This window comes from Meleagris gallopavo, chromosome 7 (genome assembly GCF_000146605.3).
Source record: "Meleagris gallopavo isolate NT-WF06-2002-E0010 breed Aviagen turkey brand Nicholas breeding stock chromosome 7, Turkey_5.1, whole genome shotgun sequence".
NCBI lineage: Eukaryota > Metazoa > Chordata > Aves > Galliformes > Phasianidae > Meleagris > Meleagris gallopavo.
The window spans coordinates 11452889-11468563 of record NC_015017.2 but is presented as its reverse complement, the minus strand read 5'-3'; the positions used below and the strand labels follow the sequence as shown (position 1 = coordinate 11468563).

The window sequence follows — 15675 nt, the reverse complement described above, 5'->3', positions numbered from 1 at the left end:
GACCGCTAACGGCGCCGTGTGCCCGCAGGTACGCCGTAGAGGACGTTCCCTTCTCCGTGCCCGCGGCCTCCGAGACCGCCGACCTCAGCCACCTCATCAACAAGCTGCTGGCGGCGCGCGGCGGTAGGTGCCGCGGGAAGGGCCCGGCCCGGAGCAGCTCGGTACTCGGCGCGGGGCCCCTCGCCCGTCCTCAACGGGAACGCTCTCTGCTTTGTTTCAGCGGACCACAAATATGTGGAGTTCGACTTCCTCATCCAGGGCCAGTTCCTGCGCGTGCCGCTGGTCACGCACATGGAGATGGAGAACATCTCCACGGTGAGGCCGCTCCCCGCGCACGGCCGCCGGGGGGACCGGGGAACGCGCTCGGCTTTTCTGCTTTTCTGACTGAGCCAGAAGTCCCCGCAAGTTTAAACTCAGTCTGAACGGCAAAATAACTACAGAGTGGGAGATTAGTGGCCCTGGACAATGGAACACCATTATCTGAGCTCTTGTCTCTGTTCCGTGCTTTAAGTTCATCATTCAACGTGTTAAAACCCCTGCAACAGCAGTTACATTGAGGGCAAAAGGGGAAGTTAGCATCACCTCTAGAAAGCCATACCCTGTGAATTATGTTTTAGATGCCAGTTTTAAGTGGTAGATACAGAAGAGGAACGCGATAACAGTGAAGATAATAGCTTTTGCTGTCAGCTTGCTATTAACCATAATTTGCTACAGCTATAGAGAAAGCAATATCACTCACCTGACACCTGCAGGTCCACTAACCTAGAATTGTTGGTGCCAAGATCTCTGCCCAAAAAACTTGTACATTTGCACCACACTACAATTAAGTATGATTGTTATTAAGAAAAATAAAAGCACGCTAAATAAATATTTTGTTTGTGAGCTCAGGAAGAAGTGGTGGAAATCGAGTATGTGGAGAAATACATGGCCCCACAGCCTGAGGAGTGCATCTTCCACGACGACTGGATCAGCTCTGTTCAGGCCACTGAAGAATGGTACCACACTAGACCAGTTCTACAATTTTTCTTTCTTACTCCTGATGTACGCACAGGACTCCATGGTGTTAAATGGAGTGCTATTCTGTGTCTTTACTAAACTGTTATCTTTTTCTCCTTGCTCTGTTTTTGACTTGATTTTTCTTTTTAGCCTATCAAATCCAACAGCTATTTGCTTTTGTAAGCACTTTATAGTTTTAACACCTCAGAACTTGTGTTGAAGTCAGCACAGAACAAGACAAATATTTCAACATTGGACTCCTACTAGAAATGCCTAATACAAGTGCTGTTTACCATCTCTGTAAGGAAGCAAGATTTATGTGTCTATTTTAAATCTTAAATCCTTTTGACTTCAAATGCGATGGGTGTACAGCAGCAAATACAACTGCGTAGCTTTGTGCAGGGCTTTTCTTTAAAGCACATCATTGTCCTTAAGCACTGTATTTTAAAATTAATTTTCCAATCGACTAGCCCATGTTTTTGTACTAACATATGGTTTGAAAATGCTTCAGGATCCTACCTGTTAACACACTATGAACAATAACATTTCGTACATCATTTAAAAGGTAATTTAAATCTTACCAACCAGAATACGCAGTACTACCATTGCTATTCTTTGTCTTGCACTCATAGCTTTGCACCTGTAGGCTTTAACAAAGCCATTTCAGGCAACCAGATTCTATGTTCATATTCTTTTGAATTTATGGTTTTATTGAAACAAAGATAACAATTTTAAACTTCTGTGTCTTGCAGGATACTAACTGGCTGCTATGATCAGACTGCTCGAATCTGGTCTTTGGAAGGAAAATCCATCATGACAATAGCTGGGCATACAGAAGTAGTGAAGGATGTGGCGTGGGTGAAGCAAGGTCAGTATATAGTAGCTTAATTTATTGGCTGAGAAATATCAGCATTTCTCAATCATGAGGAATGAATGGTTGAGGTCCAACTGCCCTATGCAAGCAGCAACACCTAGAACAGGGTGCCCACAACCATGTCCAGAAGTCAAGATATTAAATTATGTCAGCCTCTGTCAGTTTTTTTTTTTTTTTAAACCAAGTAATGGTGCCATTAAGACATTCCATGAATAGTAATGAATGTAGTAGTTTAACGTGCACATTGTCTATCACCCTTCCAGACTTATTTGTATTAGTTTTACTTGCAGGGTAACATGATGTGAACCAAGGTGTGTTTATGTCATGTTAGTGGTAGATAGGGTTTCTGTCTGCTATTTCTTCAACTAGAACAATTCCTATAAATATTTTTGAAAGCAAAGTTTAGGGTGAACATGCCTTCTTTCTTCCTCAGATAGTTTATCCTGCCTGTTAATCAGTGCATCTATGGACCAAACTATCCTCCTCTGGGAGTGGAACGTGGAGAAGAACAAAGTGAAAGCCCTTCACTGCTGCAGAGGACATGCTGGGAGTGTAGACTCCGTGGCAGTTGATTGCACAAGGACTAAAGTGAGTAACCCCTTAAAGACAATCTTTGGATTTTGGGATGTTAGCAGCCTGTAACTCAAAAGAAACTTTTTTTTTTCCTGTCTAGTGACAGTCATATATTATTGTGACTGACATAGATACATTTCTATTCCTGTTAGAAATGATGGTTACTAAAATAATCTAGGACTGCTGCATGAACACTAGGTCTTCTTTTCAAATAATGAGATCCACTTACTCCAGTACCACAGAAGGCTGAAGGTGATTTTAAATAGTGCAAGATAGTTCTGCTTTTGATTTCTGAGAGTGAAGCGAAATGCTTACTTTTAAGGAATAAAAATAGATACTCTTCCTGTAAGGGTAGGAAAAGGAGTAATTTGATCTGTACCTTTTTTTTTCCTCCCATTGGAGGAGCCCAGAACTGTTCGTTATGTATTACAATCCATTGGTTAATTTTTAAAGGAGAAACTGTACTTGGTATGGCTTGCGAGGTCTGACAGAACAACTGTTAACAAAACATTTCTGTTCGTTCAGTTCTGCAGTGGATCTTGGGATAAGATGCTAAAGATTTGGTCTGCAGGTGAGTCTAAGCTGAGATTCTTGGCCACATTCAGAACTGTGCTTGCGATAACCTGGATGATGGATACCTGAATACCTTTTTCTTTAAGAAAATTTGATATCTATTAATAAAAGCAAGTTATAACTTTTGCTTTTTTTTTTTTTTGGCAATAGCTTTGTAAGACTGTAAATAGCTATCTTAAGTTACTGTTTTGGTTGGTAACAATTTCAGGTATAGCTTTGAACTGTCTGCCACTGTTTATTTTATTTAGAACACAGAACTTTGTGTCCATTTAATTTTTTTTGATGGGTTTATATAAAATGCAGGTTTGAGTATAGACTGTAAAGCAAAGGCCAATGGGTTATTTTTCTGGTCTATTAACACCATAGTATGAAGCAAAGTAAGATGGTCAGGTCTTTTCTATTAATGTAGACTAATTTTTTTCATTTCAATGTTTTTTCTTAACCGTTACAAGACGTGTTCTTCTGGTTTAGGAGTATTTACGTGGGTACTATTTCTGAAGGAAAGGTTGTGTTTAGCACACTTGAATTCCTGTTGGGATTTTCTATCAGGAGGGATTATCTTAAAAATTCTGTTGAAACCTCTAGATCAAGTCTGACTTGTCTTCTGTCATAGTCCCTACAGATGAAGAGGATGAAATGGAAGAAGCAGCTAACAGACCACGGAAGAAGCAGAAAACAGAACAGCTGGGACTGACAAGGGTAAGATGAGCTCCAGGCTTGTAGGAGATTTTGAAGTGCAGCCATAGAATATGATTTCTCTTTATTAATAGTTACAAGAAAAAATCTTTGGTGATATGTCTGAGGTAGATCAGATATTTTTATTTACTGAAAGATAGGTGTGTTAACTACGCTCACTCTAATCTCACTTTTAAATCCTAGACTCCTCTGGCAACCCTCTCTGGCCACACAGAAGCCATCTCTTCTGTGCTGTGGTCAGATGCTGAAGAAATCTGCAGTGCATCGTGGGACCACACCATTAAGTTCTGGGATGCTGAGACTGGGGGTCTCAAATCAACTTTGGTGAGATTGCTGTACTTCCTATGTTCAACTGATGTCCACTTTAAACAAAAATAACTATACAAAATGAACCAGTAGCTCCTCTTTTAAAGGTTTTTTGTTGGGTTTTGTTTTTTTTTGACAGACAGGAAACAAAGTGTTTAATTCCATTTCTTACTCACCTCTGTGTCGACGTCTAGCATCTGGGAGTACTGACAGACATATCAGACTATGGGATCCTCGTGGCAAAGGTGAGGTAATAAACATGCATGTTCATGAAGGTGTTTTTCCAAAAGCATCTCAAAACTTGCCTTCTCATGCCTCTGCTAGAAATAAGCCATTTGGGAACTTTTATTAAATAGATGTTTCTTCTATTTTCTGTAACTAAGTGCAAGACTACTTTGGTTTCTCATCAAGTAATTCAGAAAACTAATTCAACTTGTTTTCACTTTTTTAAAAAATAAACAAGAAACCTTAATAACATATATTCAACTGCATAGTTGCAAACCTGAACTGTTTTAGTTTACTTTATTTAAGGACTCAGTCCCTCTGTTTAAGCTGCCACGCTGGAATTGGTGGGACCATCATTTAAGCGAAATAGCAGTCACTTTGTTACACTACTTGTGGTGCCTTCTTACACAGGACTGCTAATCACTTTGAACTGAGCCAACTGGATTTATTCCATAGACACATTTACGTATTCAGCTTCTATAAATTCAGTCAAGATTTCAAGTGTTAATAATAATAATTGTTAATAATAAAAGCATTTTTTTTCCCAAGAATATTTGAAAAGAGAGTTTAGTGAAATACATTTTTTTTTTTTTAATTCCTTCACCAGAACTAGTGTGACTTTTTTTTTTTTGTGTTCACTTTGATTTCTGAGATAACAATTGCTGAATGCTGGGGACAGACACTTACCTCAAACACAAAGGTGTTGCTGACTGAATTCCATATGCATCTTAAAAGGGCCAGTTGCAGTTGGCATTGGCTGTGAGCAGCTTCTTTTTTCTCCTGTCCAGATGGCTCCTTGGTTCTCCTGTCTCTGACTTCTCACACAGGCTGGGTGACATCTGTGAAGTGGTCACCCACCCATGAGCATCAGCTGATCTCTGGCTCTCTGGACAACATTGTGAAGCTGTGGGACACAAGAAGGTAAAATAAACACATGTCGCATGTAGTCAAAGGCATGTAAGCTTACAGTGTCAATTAGCCTAGTGAAATCACAAAATCAGTGTTAGAAATTCACTGGAAACTCCTGTGGTGATGGTGAAAATCTGCTAGGATTCAGGAGACAGGCACATAATGAAGAAAAATATTTGTAATCTATTTGAGGACCTTTGGCTTAATCATGAGAGCTGTGTGGTGTTCCAACACAAGACATCACTGATATTAAGGGCAGCGTTGACTGAGAAGCACAAGGTAGGAACCCTAATGTTGCTACTGAGGTTAAGAGGAGCAGTTCTGCTACACATTCCTCTGCTAAAGAGCAAAACATGCTATTTTCTAAAGACCAACCCTAACATAATGACATTTCACTTGCTACTGCTTTTGCACTTTTGTACAAATTTCAAAGAATGAAATGGTCTGCATTCAGAAAACTTAAACATATTTTTCCAGGGAAAAAAATAAAGTACAGTCAAACAATATCCACATGGAAGAAAAACCTTCATTAACCTTCTGTCTGAAAGTAGTTTTCAAGTAGGTGAAAAATACTGCTGCTTTTCTCTTTGGGGACGTAAGAGAGCTTAAAACTGAAGCTATCAACTACAGAGAATGCAATGGAAAGGTCACAAATAGTGGATATCCATACATTGTTAAAGAGTTTAACTGCTCTCGTAATTTCAAACATGTGACAGTATATACCTGTGTTTTACCAGTTGCAAAGCTCCGCTGTATGACTTGGCTGCTCACGAAGATAAGGTTTTGTGTGTGGACTGGACAGAAGCAGGGGTAAGAATCTGAAGAGCGAATTACTCTGCTTAAGTGTTGTGGAAATGGGCTAAAGGCAGTATTGCTTATGGTATGTAGTATGCTTAATGGCAGAAGAGAGGAAGAAATAAGTTTTAGTTGTTGCTTTGGTTGATAGTAGGTAAAAAAGGTGTTACTGTCATTGCACTGCAGTGCTTCCCTGTACAACTGCGAAAGGAGGTAGGATGGGAGTTTAAGCATCATAGCACTAAGTGGGCATTATATTCATGTTCCACATGGGGAGAGAAATGAGAACAGCAGCACATCTCACTGAGAAAAATGTGTTCCAAGGTATCATTTACTGCCAGAGACTAAAGCAGCAGCAAGAATTGAGACATCAGGCATGGCAGTGCAAGTAGAAGGGGGAACTTTGTAATCCTCTGTAGCAAGCTGTTCTGCTACTGTAATGATACAAACATGCAAAATGCTTTTATTCTTTTATGCTATGATTAAAAACTCTCAATGTGGCTCCAGTTAGAAAACAGGAAAAGGCAGAAAGAGCTTTAGAAATTTTCCACAAAGACTTCTAATTCTGGGAGGAGAGCCAGAGACAAAACTGCTCCCATGCTTGGATTCTGAGTTTTCATCATGCATTAACAGTTCATTATTTATCATTTCTTTTCACATCTTAAAGGAGAGAAAAATGAGAAATTTTAACATTTGTTAGAGAATTTTGCATAATTCTGATATTGACTACAATTTTCTTTTTCTGTCATCAGTTGCTATTGAGTGGAGGTGCAGACAACAAACTGTATTGCTACAGGTACCCAGCCACAGCCTCTGATGTTGGAGCTTGAAGGTCAACAGCTGGAAGACTTTCTTTTTTAATTTCAAACTTTCCAGTAGTCACTCTCTGTTCACATACATACACATCCAACATTTGAATGAAGACTTGCAGTTCAGAGAGCAGTTGTTCCTACTTTTTGTATTGGTAAGCTGTATTTGAATTTATAAGAGCAGAACAACAGCCAGCAGCTTCACACATGCTTACCATGAAACAGCAGAGGGTGTTTCTTCCTATTTTGATGACTTTGTATTTAAATCTTTCGAATGGCTATTTGTATAGCCCTCTTATTAACAGTAAACTGTTACTGACACTTAGAGAAAAATTACTGGACTAAATTTTTTTTTTTTTTGCATTCACCTGCATTCCCTTTATAAAAAATTAAAGCTTTTATCTAAGTTCATTGTTTCAGTGCCTCACTTGAAGTAAAAATCAGACTTTCAGTAGGGTCACTGGCAGTTCTTAAGATTAGTTCCTTCACTGACAAACCCAGTCTACTTTTTAGGATAAGATTTAGCATGCTTGCAGTGTGCATGTAGATGGCTAAACAAAATCTGAACTAGCTTTCCTATTAGGTTATTGTAGAACAGACAAGACAAGTTAATCTCAATTATTGGTGTGAAATTGGTAAGAAAATAAAAATCAAAACAGTAGTCAGTCATTCGTTTATAACTAACTTGTGTTTAAACTACTATCAATATGGTTTAAAATCTGAGCCTGTAATGTACTCTGAGAATGATGTGGTATTTTCTAATGTCTAAAATTCACATCAGAATGGTGAAACTGCTTTTTACCGAGTTTGTGCATGGGCAGAACTCTGTCTTACAGATAATATTTCAAGGATAACCAGGACAAATGCAATTGTTACTTATTAGAATATTTTAAGACAATTAAGCAACCAACCCATTTGAAAAAAACTAGGATGTAAAACTCAGTATTCCATTTTAAGTGCACTTTCTACGTTAAATTTGGGAGTATGCAAGACAGAATTACTTTAGAAAAATAAAATTAATAACTCTGGAGAACAGCACAGACTGGCCAAAGAAGCGGTGATGGGTTTCATGGATAGAACAACTTGTCTGTCTCAATATAGTAGTACATCCAGGAGATAAGTAGATTTTGTTCATACACATAAACCTTTTAATAAGAAATTCCACTTAATTAATGGTATAGTAACTTCCTTCAATACATTAGGATGAAGCTGGGACAGGATCTACTGCCAAACTGTGCAACTCATGACCATATGGCTGAATTAGATACTTGTTTGTGAAGACTGCCCTGAAAATTTCACAACTTTCCGTTCACAGAAGCAACCTACTTAGTATTACTTTCCCCTTCCTTCCTCCCTTTCAACATAAAAATCCTGCCATAAAACTATTTTTGAAGTAATTGGCCCTGGTACATTAGAAAATGTCATGATTTCATATGGGAAAAATCATCAACAAATTCCTATAAAAAAAATTAACGGAAAAATCTTACAACACAGCACAGCACTTCATTATTTAATCATCATTCAGCCCTAGAGTTAGTTGATTCCATCAAACTTCTGCTAGACTGAAAAACAAATCAATTTTCATCTTTTGTAAATAAGATCACTCAAGTCATCAGTCCTACTTTGAAAAGAAGCTTTAAATCAAATGGCTTATTTTTGGAAATTAGTTTAAGAAGAAATTCTAGAGTCAAAACTAAAGCCATTTTATAATGTAAAATTAAGTTTAGCATATTTCTTTAGCTGTTCTCACAGCTTGAACGCTTCATTTTCTAAACTGCAGCCTGACACTATTTTTTGTTTAACTTTTGTTTAAGCGTGTTTCCTTGGCCAATGCATGAGGCTATTAGTTATGCAAATGACAAGGAAACTCCATGCAAGTTGGGGTTTTCTTGGTTTTTTTTTTTTTTTTTTTTTTAATTTCCAGCAAGAACTGAGAATATGGTGCTACTGGACTTAACAAGCAGCAGTGAAGACAGCTTAAAAATAAGGGTTTACCGGGTTTCTGCAACCATCTTGTCTGTAGATAATTATTCTCACATTTGGGCATTTTAACTTAAAATCAAATAGCTTTTCTTCAACAAAGATCACTTACCAGTTTTTTGGATAACTTTCCTAACCTGCTCCCATATTCAACAGCATACCTACATTGGAAACACAGTTCTTCTAATAGTTCCAATTTCCTTTTTCTAACCCAGGGGACCAACAGGCTTCTGCCCCCTCAGCTCACATCATCAGCACCTCTCCCTCCACCCGTACATAAAACACTGAGCAAAAGATAAGCACCTCTCTTTCAATTTTGTTTTTAGCTGCTAGTGGTGGTGAGGGTTTGCCTTAATAAAAATAATCCCATTTGAAGTTTCAATCAGTTTTGTGCAGGCTGATAGATTTCCAGTATAAACTGCATACTTCGCTGGATTTCAGCACATGTATGTTAGGAGACATTTAATTATATATACTTAAGATGGTTTCTACAATTTAAACAAAAATATTTCAGAGCTGGAAAGGAATAGCATATTTAGATAAGAGAATATACTACATATTCACATTTAGTAGGATTAGTTATTGTTCACCTGTAGGTTTTTGCTAAGTACACTTTTGAGAACGTGAAGCCATAGCAGGTTGTCCTGTCCCCATTTACACCTCTGTTAAATAGGTTCCTTAACTGGATAACTGGAGAGAAATGCTGAACGTCCTGTTCTGAGAGGGAAAACTAGAAGCTATCCTTGATTTCTGTCCAAATACCCAGGTCATTAGAAAGGTAACTATTGGTTTAGCACAGCGGCCAGCCTAAGCTAGCAGCTGACTCCTGCTTGGCCACCACAGGTGAGAGAAGCCACACACAAGCAAAGAGTTCTGCAGATTTGGTTAGGTAGCAACAGGTTATGTGTGGTAGCTTATGTTACAAATCACATGTCAAAAAAATCCCAGTCAAATTAGAACCATCAGTTGTGTTTCATAGAAACGTTTGGCACAGAACTCAAATTAGGGAGAAAATTTGGATTAAAATGAATTGTGAAAACCAATTAAAGCAGTCTTGTAAGTTGTGAGAACGAGGAACGCGCAGTTTTTCTGTTGCCAGTAAGAAACTGGATTAATCTGATTCAGAAAAGGTAGCTGCCCAATCCGCATGAGTCTTAACAAGCCATCCAAATCAGGAGGTTTACTCCATGGAATGTGAAAAGCATAACTCAGACCATAAAAAAACACAAACTTCTGCATCAGATATTCATATTCAGAACTTCCAAATGTCAACTTTGCATATCTTTGTAATTTATTCTATTAGGCAACTAATAGCCCATGACCAATTCATGGCACGTTGTCTTAGAGCATCTCAGCATGAATTTAAATGGTTTTAAAACCAAACAAACATTGAAATAAGCACTCTGGGACTGCTACTGAGTCCTCCAGCATGTAATATATAAGCAATGAAATTTCTTTGACAGTTTGGAAGAACATCCTAATATGAACTAACATTTGGCAAAAAACGCATGGAAAAATATGTCCAATTTATCACAGCAGACCACTCCATTAATCTAAGTCACTGATCCAAAAAGCCCTTTCTCCTCATGTTGTCTGCAACTTATAAGTGCAACGTACAGAAGTTCTGATCTTCAGTCAGTACGCAGCTGCTGTGTACATAGTTGAAATCACTTGGAGGATGACTGGGGGAACGCTCACTGACTTAACTGTTCTCCTTTAGCTGTGTCGTCTAATGACCTGTCCCAGTTGTTGAAAAGCATTGCAGTTTGTTACTTAAACACACACTCACCCCATGGATTTCCACATACAATGCAAAAGACCAGCTGGTGGTAAGCAAAATGCAGCAGAAATAATGGAAACTGAAACAAACTCACCAAAGAATGAAGATGAATACATGGCATCATCCAACACAAAGTTGAATGATAAACTGGAGGTAAATCCAAGCAAAAAAGTTGCATCCATAGGAATTTAAATGTAGAATATGAACATATGGAAATTGCATCTTTTTTCTGTCGCTAGCTAATAATTATTTTCAACTGTGCAGCCTCCATCATTTTTGTTATTTAAAAAGACAAAACATGGTATCTGGTGTTAAATAAAATCCAATAGTGCAATTCCAACATCAAAGAGATGTTATTCTTCACTCTTGATGGTGTCTTGCCCTGCCTGTGCATTGATCTCTGCATACACTTAACATCTGGGGCTACAGCGTACCAGTTTCAAGTTCACTGAAACCAAAGCATTACAATTAAGTTTCTGCTGGACAAATCAACAACTTGCGAGATGGGGCTTACTTAGGGGCTGAGGACTATACTCTTTTAAAAATATATACAGCCTTAAAGGCTGTGGGGTGACGTAAATACCTCAATTTGTAATTTTGTGTAATTTGAAGTCTGAAGGCTCATGGCTCATGGCTCATCAAACAGTGGGTGTGGACACCCAGAGGCACCTGCTGAAAACGTGCACAAAAGTCTGGGATATGCAGCATGTGTGTGCCTTAGTGGGAAGAGTTCTACTCTGATGCATTCTGGATGCACAATAAACATCTGTTTCCTAATCTCCCTGTTAAAGTAAATACAATTTTTTTGTTTGTTTGTTTAATTTTAAAAGCAGAGATTTCCATCCCATGCATCCTTTCTCTTGGTTTTGCATCAACTTTAGCCTGAATCTTCGAAGTTTTGTATGAATTTGGGAAATGGTTATGATAATAATTTCAAGAAATCAATCAATCTAGATCTGACATAAATTTATGGAGTATTATCAGGGACCAAAATCTCTTGGGAGACCAGAGTGATCTTTGAATCCCCTATGGTCAATTTCATATGAGGAACCTTGTATTTCAATAAATCTTGAATTATTAGTTCATTATTTTTGAGGAGTTCATTTGTACACACTGTGAGGTTTGGGAATTTGCTGACAGTAGGTTAATACTTGAAAGAGGGATAAAGCACAGTGGTTGATATTACACAAAACACCTTTCTTGCATCAACATGCAAGTTCTTGGAAAACTATTATTGGTTTTTAAAAGATTAAATAAAAGGATTTTGCCACTAAACCCAGTTTAAGAACATACCCCCCAATGGATGGTCTCTCTTGCCTCACAGAAAACTGCACTATGGTCAGCGGTTACCTCCTGCAGTTAAAATACCAACAATTACGTGTTTCTAAGACCTAAGCAGCACAGACTGAAACAGACTCTGATTTCAGCTACACCACAGTAGTTTTAGAGAACAAGTTAAGAAATGGGGCTTATCAAAATCAGTGGGCTTCTGTATTCACAGAGGAGTATCCAAATGCAATTTATAATAATTAATTTGATCTGGTATCTTGATACAGCTGAAATTTGAGAGTCAGAACTAGCTTTAAAAAAAAAAAAAGCGCCACATTTCACTGTTCTGGAAAAAGATCAGCTTTGTTTTCATAGTAACTAAGCTTGGGAATAGAATGGTGAGGGGGAGGAGATGATAATTTTCTCCCCTTTTAATGCAATCTATCTAAACAGGGGAAACAACAGACATTTAGTGTGAAAAACACTGCCCAAGATGCTGGCACCATGGAATCCAGCATGAGCTCACCAAGGATGAGCATATAAAGGAACTACAATTTCCCTCTTTCAGTTTTACTGTTGTCTGATCTGTTGGGATTGAAATGTATAAATCTAGAGCGTCCTGTTTAAAAGAAGCCATGTATATATTATTTTTCCTTTTTATTTTTGCAAGGAGTGCACTTTAGAACCCATACATGATCCCACCATGCACCTTTACGAATCCTTGGGGGTATCTATAATATTGCTTGCTAGAGGTAAACACAGGATTATATGATATCAATTTCAGCTGATTAGATCATTGTTGCTAAGAATATAATGCTATGTATAAGATAAATTTGTTTTAGGTAAGGAAAATAAATCTGTATTGCTATTCTTGTCTCGGCTTGCTGCAGCATAGCATAGCAACTGAAAAATATTTTCAGCTTCGGGATATATGAGTTTTCTCTCTCCTATCGTGGCAGACATGTTGGAAGCTAATCATTTTGCCTAGCAGGCTCCAGTATTGCTTTTATCCCTTCCTAATGATCCTCTATAATTATTACTTTTTTAAAACTTATGACACAGCATTCCGTAGGGCTGCAACTTTAGAAAGTAGGAGACAAAAACATGCTTAGTCATTTGCTAGGTGATACATGATATGCTTCTCATCCTTAAATGAGGAAATAACACAGTATCATGAGTAAATAATTACTGCAAGTATTGCAACGTTTCAAATCTCCCAAATGTCTCCAGAAAAAGATCAGAAAAACTTCCCTTCTACAGAATTCCTGGAAATGTTACCTCTCTAGCAATGCCTTCTTAAGCCCCAGAGTGCACTTGAAAGCATTTAATTAGAACACCATCAACAAATACTGTATTTAGAAATATGGCATAATATTCACCTTCCTTTGTAGCACATCTATATATCCCTCAGCATTTTTTCCTGAAGTTGCTCCACATGAAGTCTGACTTGAACATTCTTTACTTGCTTTGTAATTAGTTTCCTCCCCCAGCCTCACACACATCACTTACAACTACGAATGTTGTCCAAACACGAAGGCCTATTTATGAATTTTACCAGTCTGAACAACACACTTGTTTTACCACCCCCAGTGTGCTCATGGTAAAAAGCAGTCAATACATTGGAACTGTCACACATTTTATTTTTCAATTACTTATTTTTATAGTCATATTGTAGGAGAAAATAAGCAGGAGCTTTTATTAATGTTTCAGGCCGAATGGACTGTAATTGAAACAGGAAAAAACATGGATGTCAAAGGAAGGATCTCTCTGCTCAGCAAAGGTTTTCAGTTCAGTTTTTTTGCTTGTTCCCTTCCATCCCCCCTGCAAAGTATTCCCTGTTCACATTATTCACACTGCTGTTAATTCACTTGAAGGTATTCAGAAGACACATATGTATTTGGTACAAAAGAATTTGGAGGGACATCTATCAGAAGTAATAGTTATCCCTGAAGAGAAAACTAGTTTCCTAAACTATGATATATGTAAAATAGCAGGTGTTGATGATCAAGTGACTACAGAGAGCTCAAAACCCTTCTGTCTTCCCCATCAGCTAGTATCCTTCAGGCCACATGCCTGGTCTACTGCCTTTCCCACACACCCTTTTCCTGTTCAGAGTGGGTTTACATCCAACCCAAATGCAGTGTTAATATAAACCTACTGAGAGATAGATCAAATCCAAAACTTCAGCCTGATAGGCTAGCACTTCACAAAGCCTTATGCTTTACACAGGAGGAAGCGCCTGGGCAACATAAGCAGTATCTGTTGTTATACACTCACAATCTGTTACTGAACACTTTCAGTCAGTAGACTGAAGGCAAGTTCAATTCTACTGCTGTGCAGACATACACACTCCTTGCTATCAAAATCAGATCCTTCACCCACTTATCTATTCATCTATTCATATAGATCATATATTCTTTCACATATCTATTCATTATTACATTTTAATACTTGGAACATTGAGAAATAATAAATAAAACACCTGCATATACATTCACTCCTCATGCTACCAGAATTTTACTCTGCTTCTTCACATAGCAAGTTGAGAGAAAATGGGCATTTGCAGTGTTTGAGTGCATGTCAGGCCATGAATGTGCCAATAGCTTCTTGTTATTCCTGCAAATAAAGTACCGCATTCATGGAATATGCATTGCTGGTACTTCTACGCTCTAGGACACAGAATGGAAGAAAATCAATTTTATGTGCAAACCTCTTGCTCAGCACCTATTACCATAACAGATACATAGTAATGCCGGTATGTGGCTCTTGCCATGCACTAAGAAGGGAATGAGGGGCAGCACATGAGAGTGCTGACAACCACAAACACTAGAGCTTTAGTTTTAAATATACTATAGTTAGTCAGTTCACTTCTTCCATGTTTTCCTAAAACATCTTGCTCTGTTAGGTTGTTAAATAAATAAATAAGTATCTCCTTAGTCTCTCATTTTCATATTGGCCCTTGTCTCAACTTGGGCAGCAACAACCAACGTGACAACCAACTAGGTAGCACCAAGTCATATCTGCTCACCTGCCTTCCCCGGTCTTCCCCATCTAAGCATGGAACTTATGATGGTAGGTTCAGGCTGCCTGCCTGAAGCAAGCTTCCTGACATTTAAGTATCTCTCTTTCTTCCGAAACAACCACTCCATAACAACACTCTTGCACAGTTCAATCGTCCTTTTTGAAACAAGAACAGCACATACAGCTATTTAAATATATTAGGAACTCTTTTGAATTTGAAAAACAAAATCCAAAATATTCTGAAAAACCTTCTAGGACACAGCACAGAGAAAGACTGAGCCCCATTCCTTGTCCTCTTCCAAGCAAGTAAAAAAAAAAAAAAAAGTAGTGTGCTCATTCACCCTTGAATCTTCCAATGTTCTTTCTACACAAAAGCACAAACACAATTATCGAGACACAAGTACTATATGCTTAGTACCAACATTTTGGTGTATCATCATCTTTCTGCAGAAATATAACCAGCCTGGTTTTACTCTCAAAGTAACTCTCAGTCTTAGGTCCCCCTCACAGGTGAAGAGCTGCACAGGAGTGGTGACAGCCCCAAAACCAACAACTGAGCAGCAGGGATACAGTTGGCACACGCAAAAAAAAAAATGGGTCTATTTTCACCCAAACCATGCCTGGGAGGGAGACAAAACAGTTTTGTTTTTATTCTTGTTTCAATGGCAGCTGTGAGAGAGCAGCTCAGCAGTTTGGAATGTCGCAAACAGTCCCTTTGGAGCTGGATTAGATGGAAAAAGCCAAAGGCACTAAGCAGATAGCTGTGTAACCATGGAGTAAAACTTACTGCACATTTAGAGACATAAAGATCTATACTGTTTGACATATAGCTCACTGTCAAGCCACAAAAGGAGGCTCTGAATTTTTTT

At 38.2% G+C, this 15675-nt stretch overlaps 1 protein-coding gene across 1 annotated transcript; it reads left to right on the top strand.

Annotated features, from left to right (window-relative positions):
* Positions 1–5: 5 nt before the first annotated feature.
* Positions 6–7167, top strand: WDR12 (WD repeat domain 12; the record flags this gene model as incomplete). Its single annotated transcript, XM_003207475.4, has 12 exons — positions 6–123; positions 221–315; positions 889–995; positions 1749–1864; positions 2304–2458; positions 2969–3014; positions 3630–3715; positions 3896–4036; positions 4158–4263; positions 5032–5164; positions 5890–5962; positions 6700–7167. Coding segments are annotated over 12 exons (1254 nt in total), but the record flags the coding sequence as incomplete, so codon positions are not given.
* Between the last annotated feature and the right edge of the window lie 8508 nt (positions 7168–15675).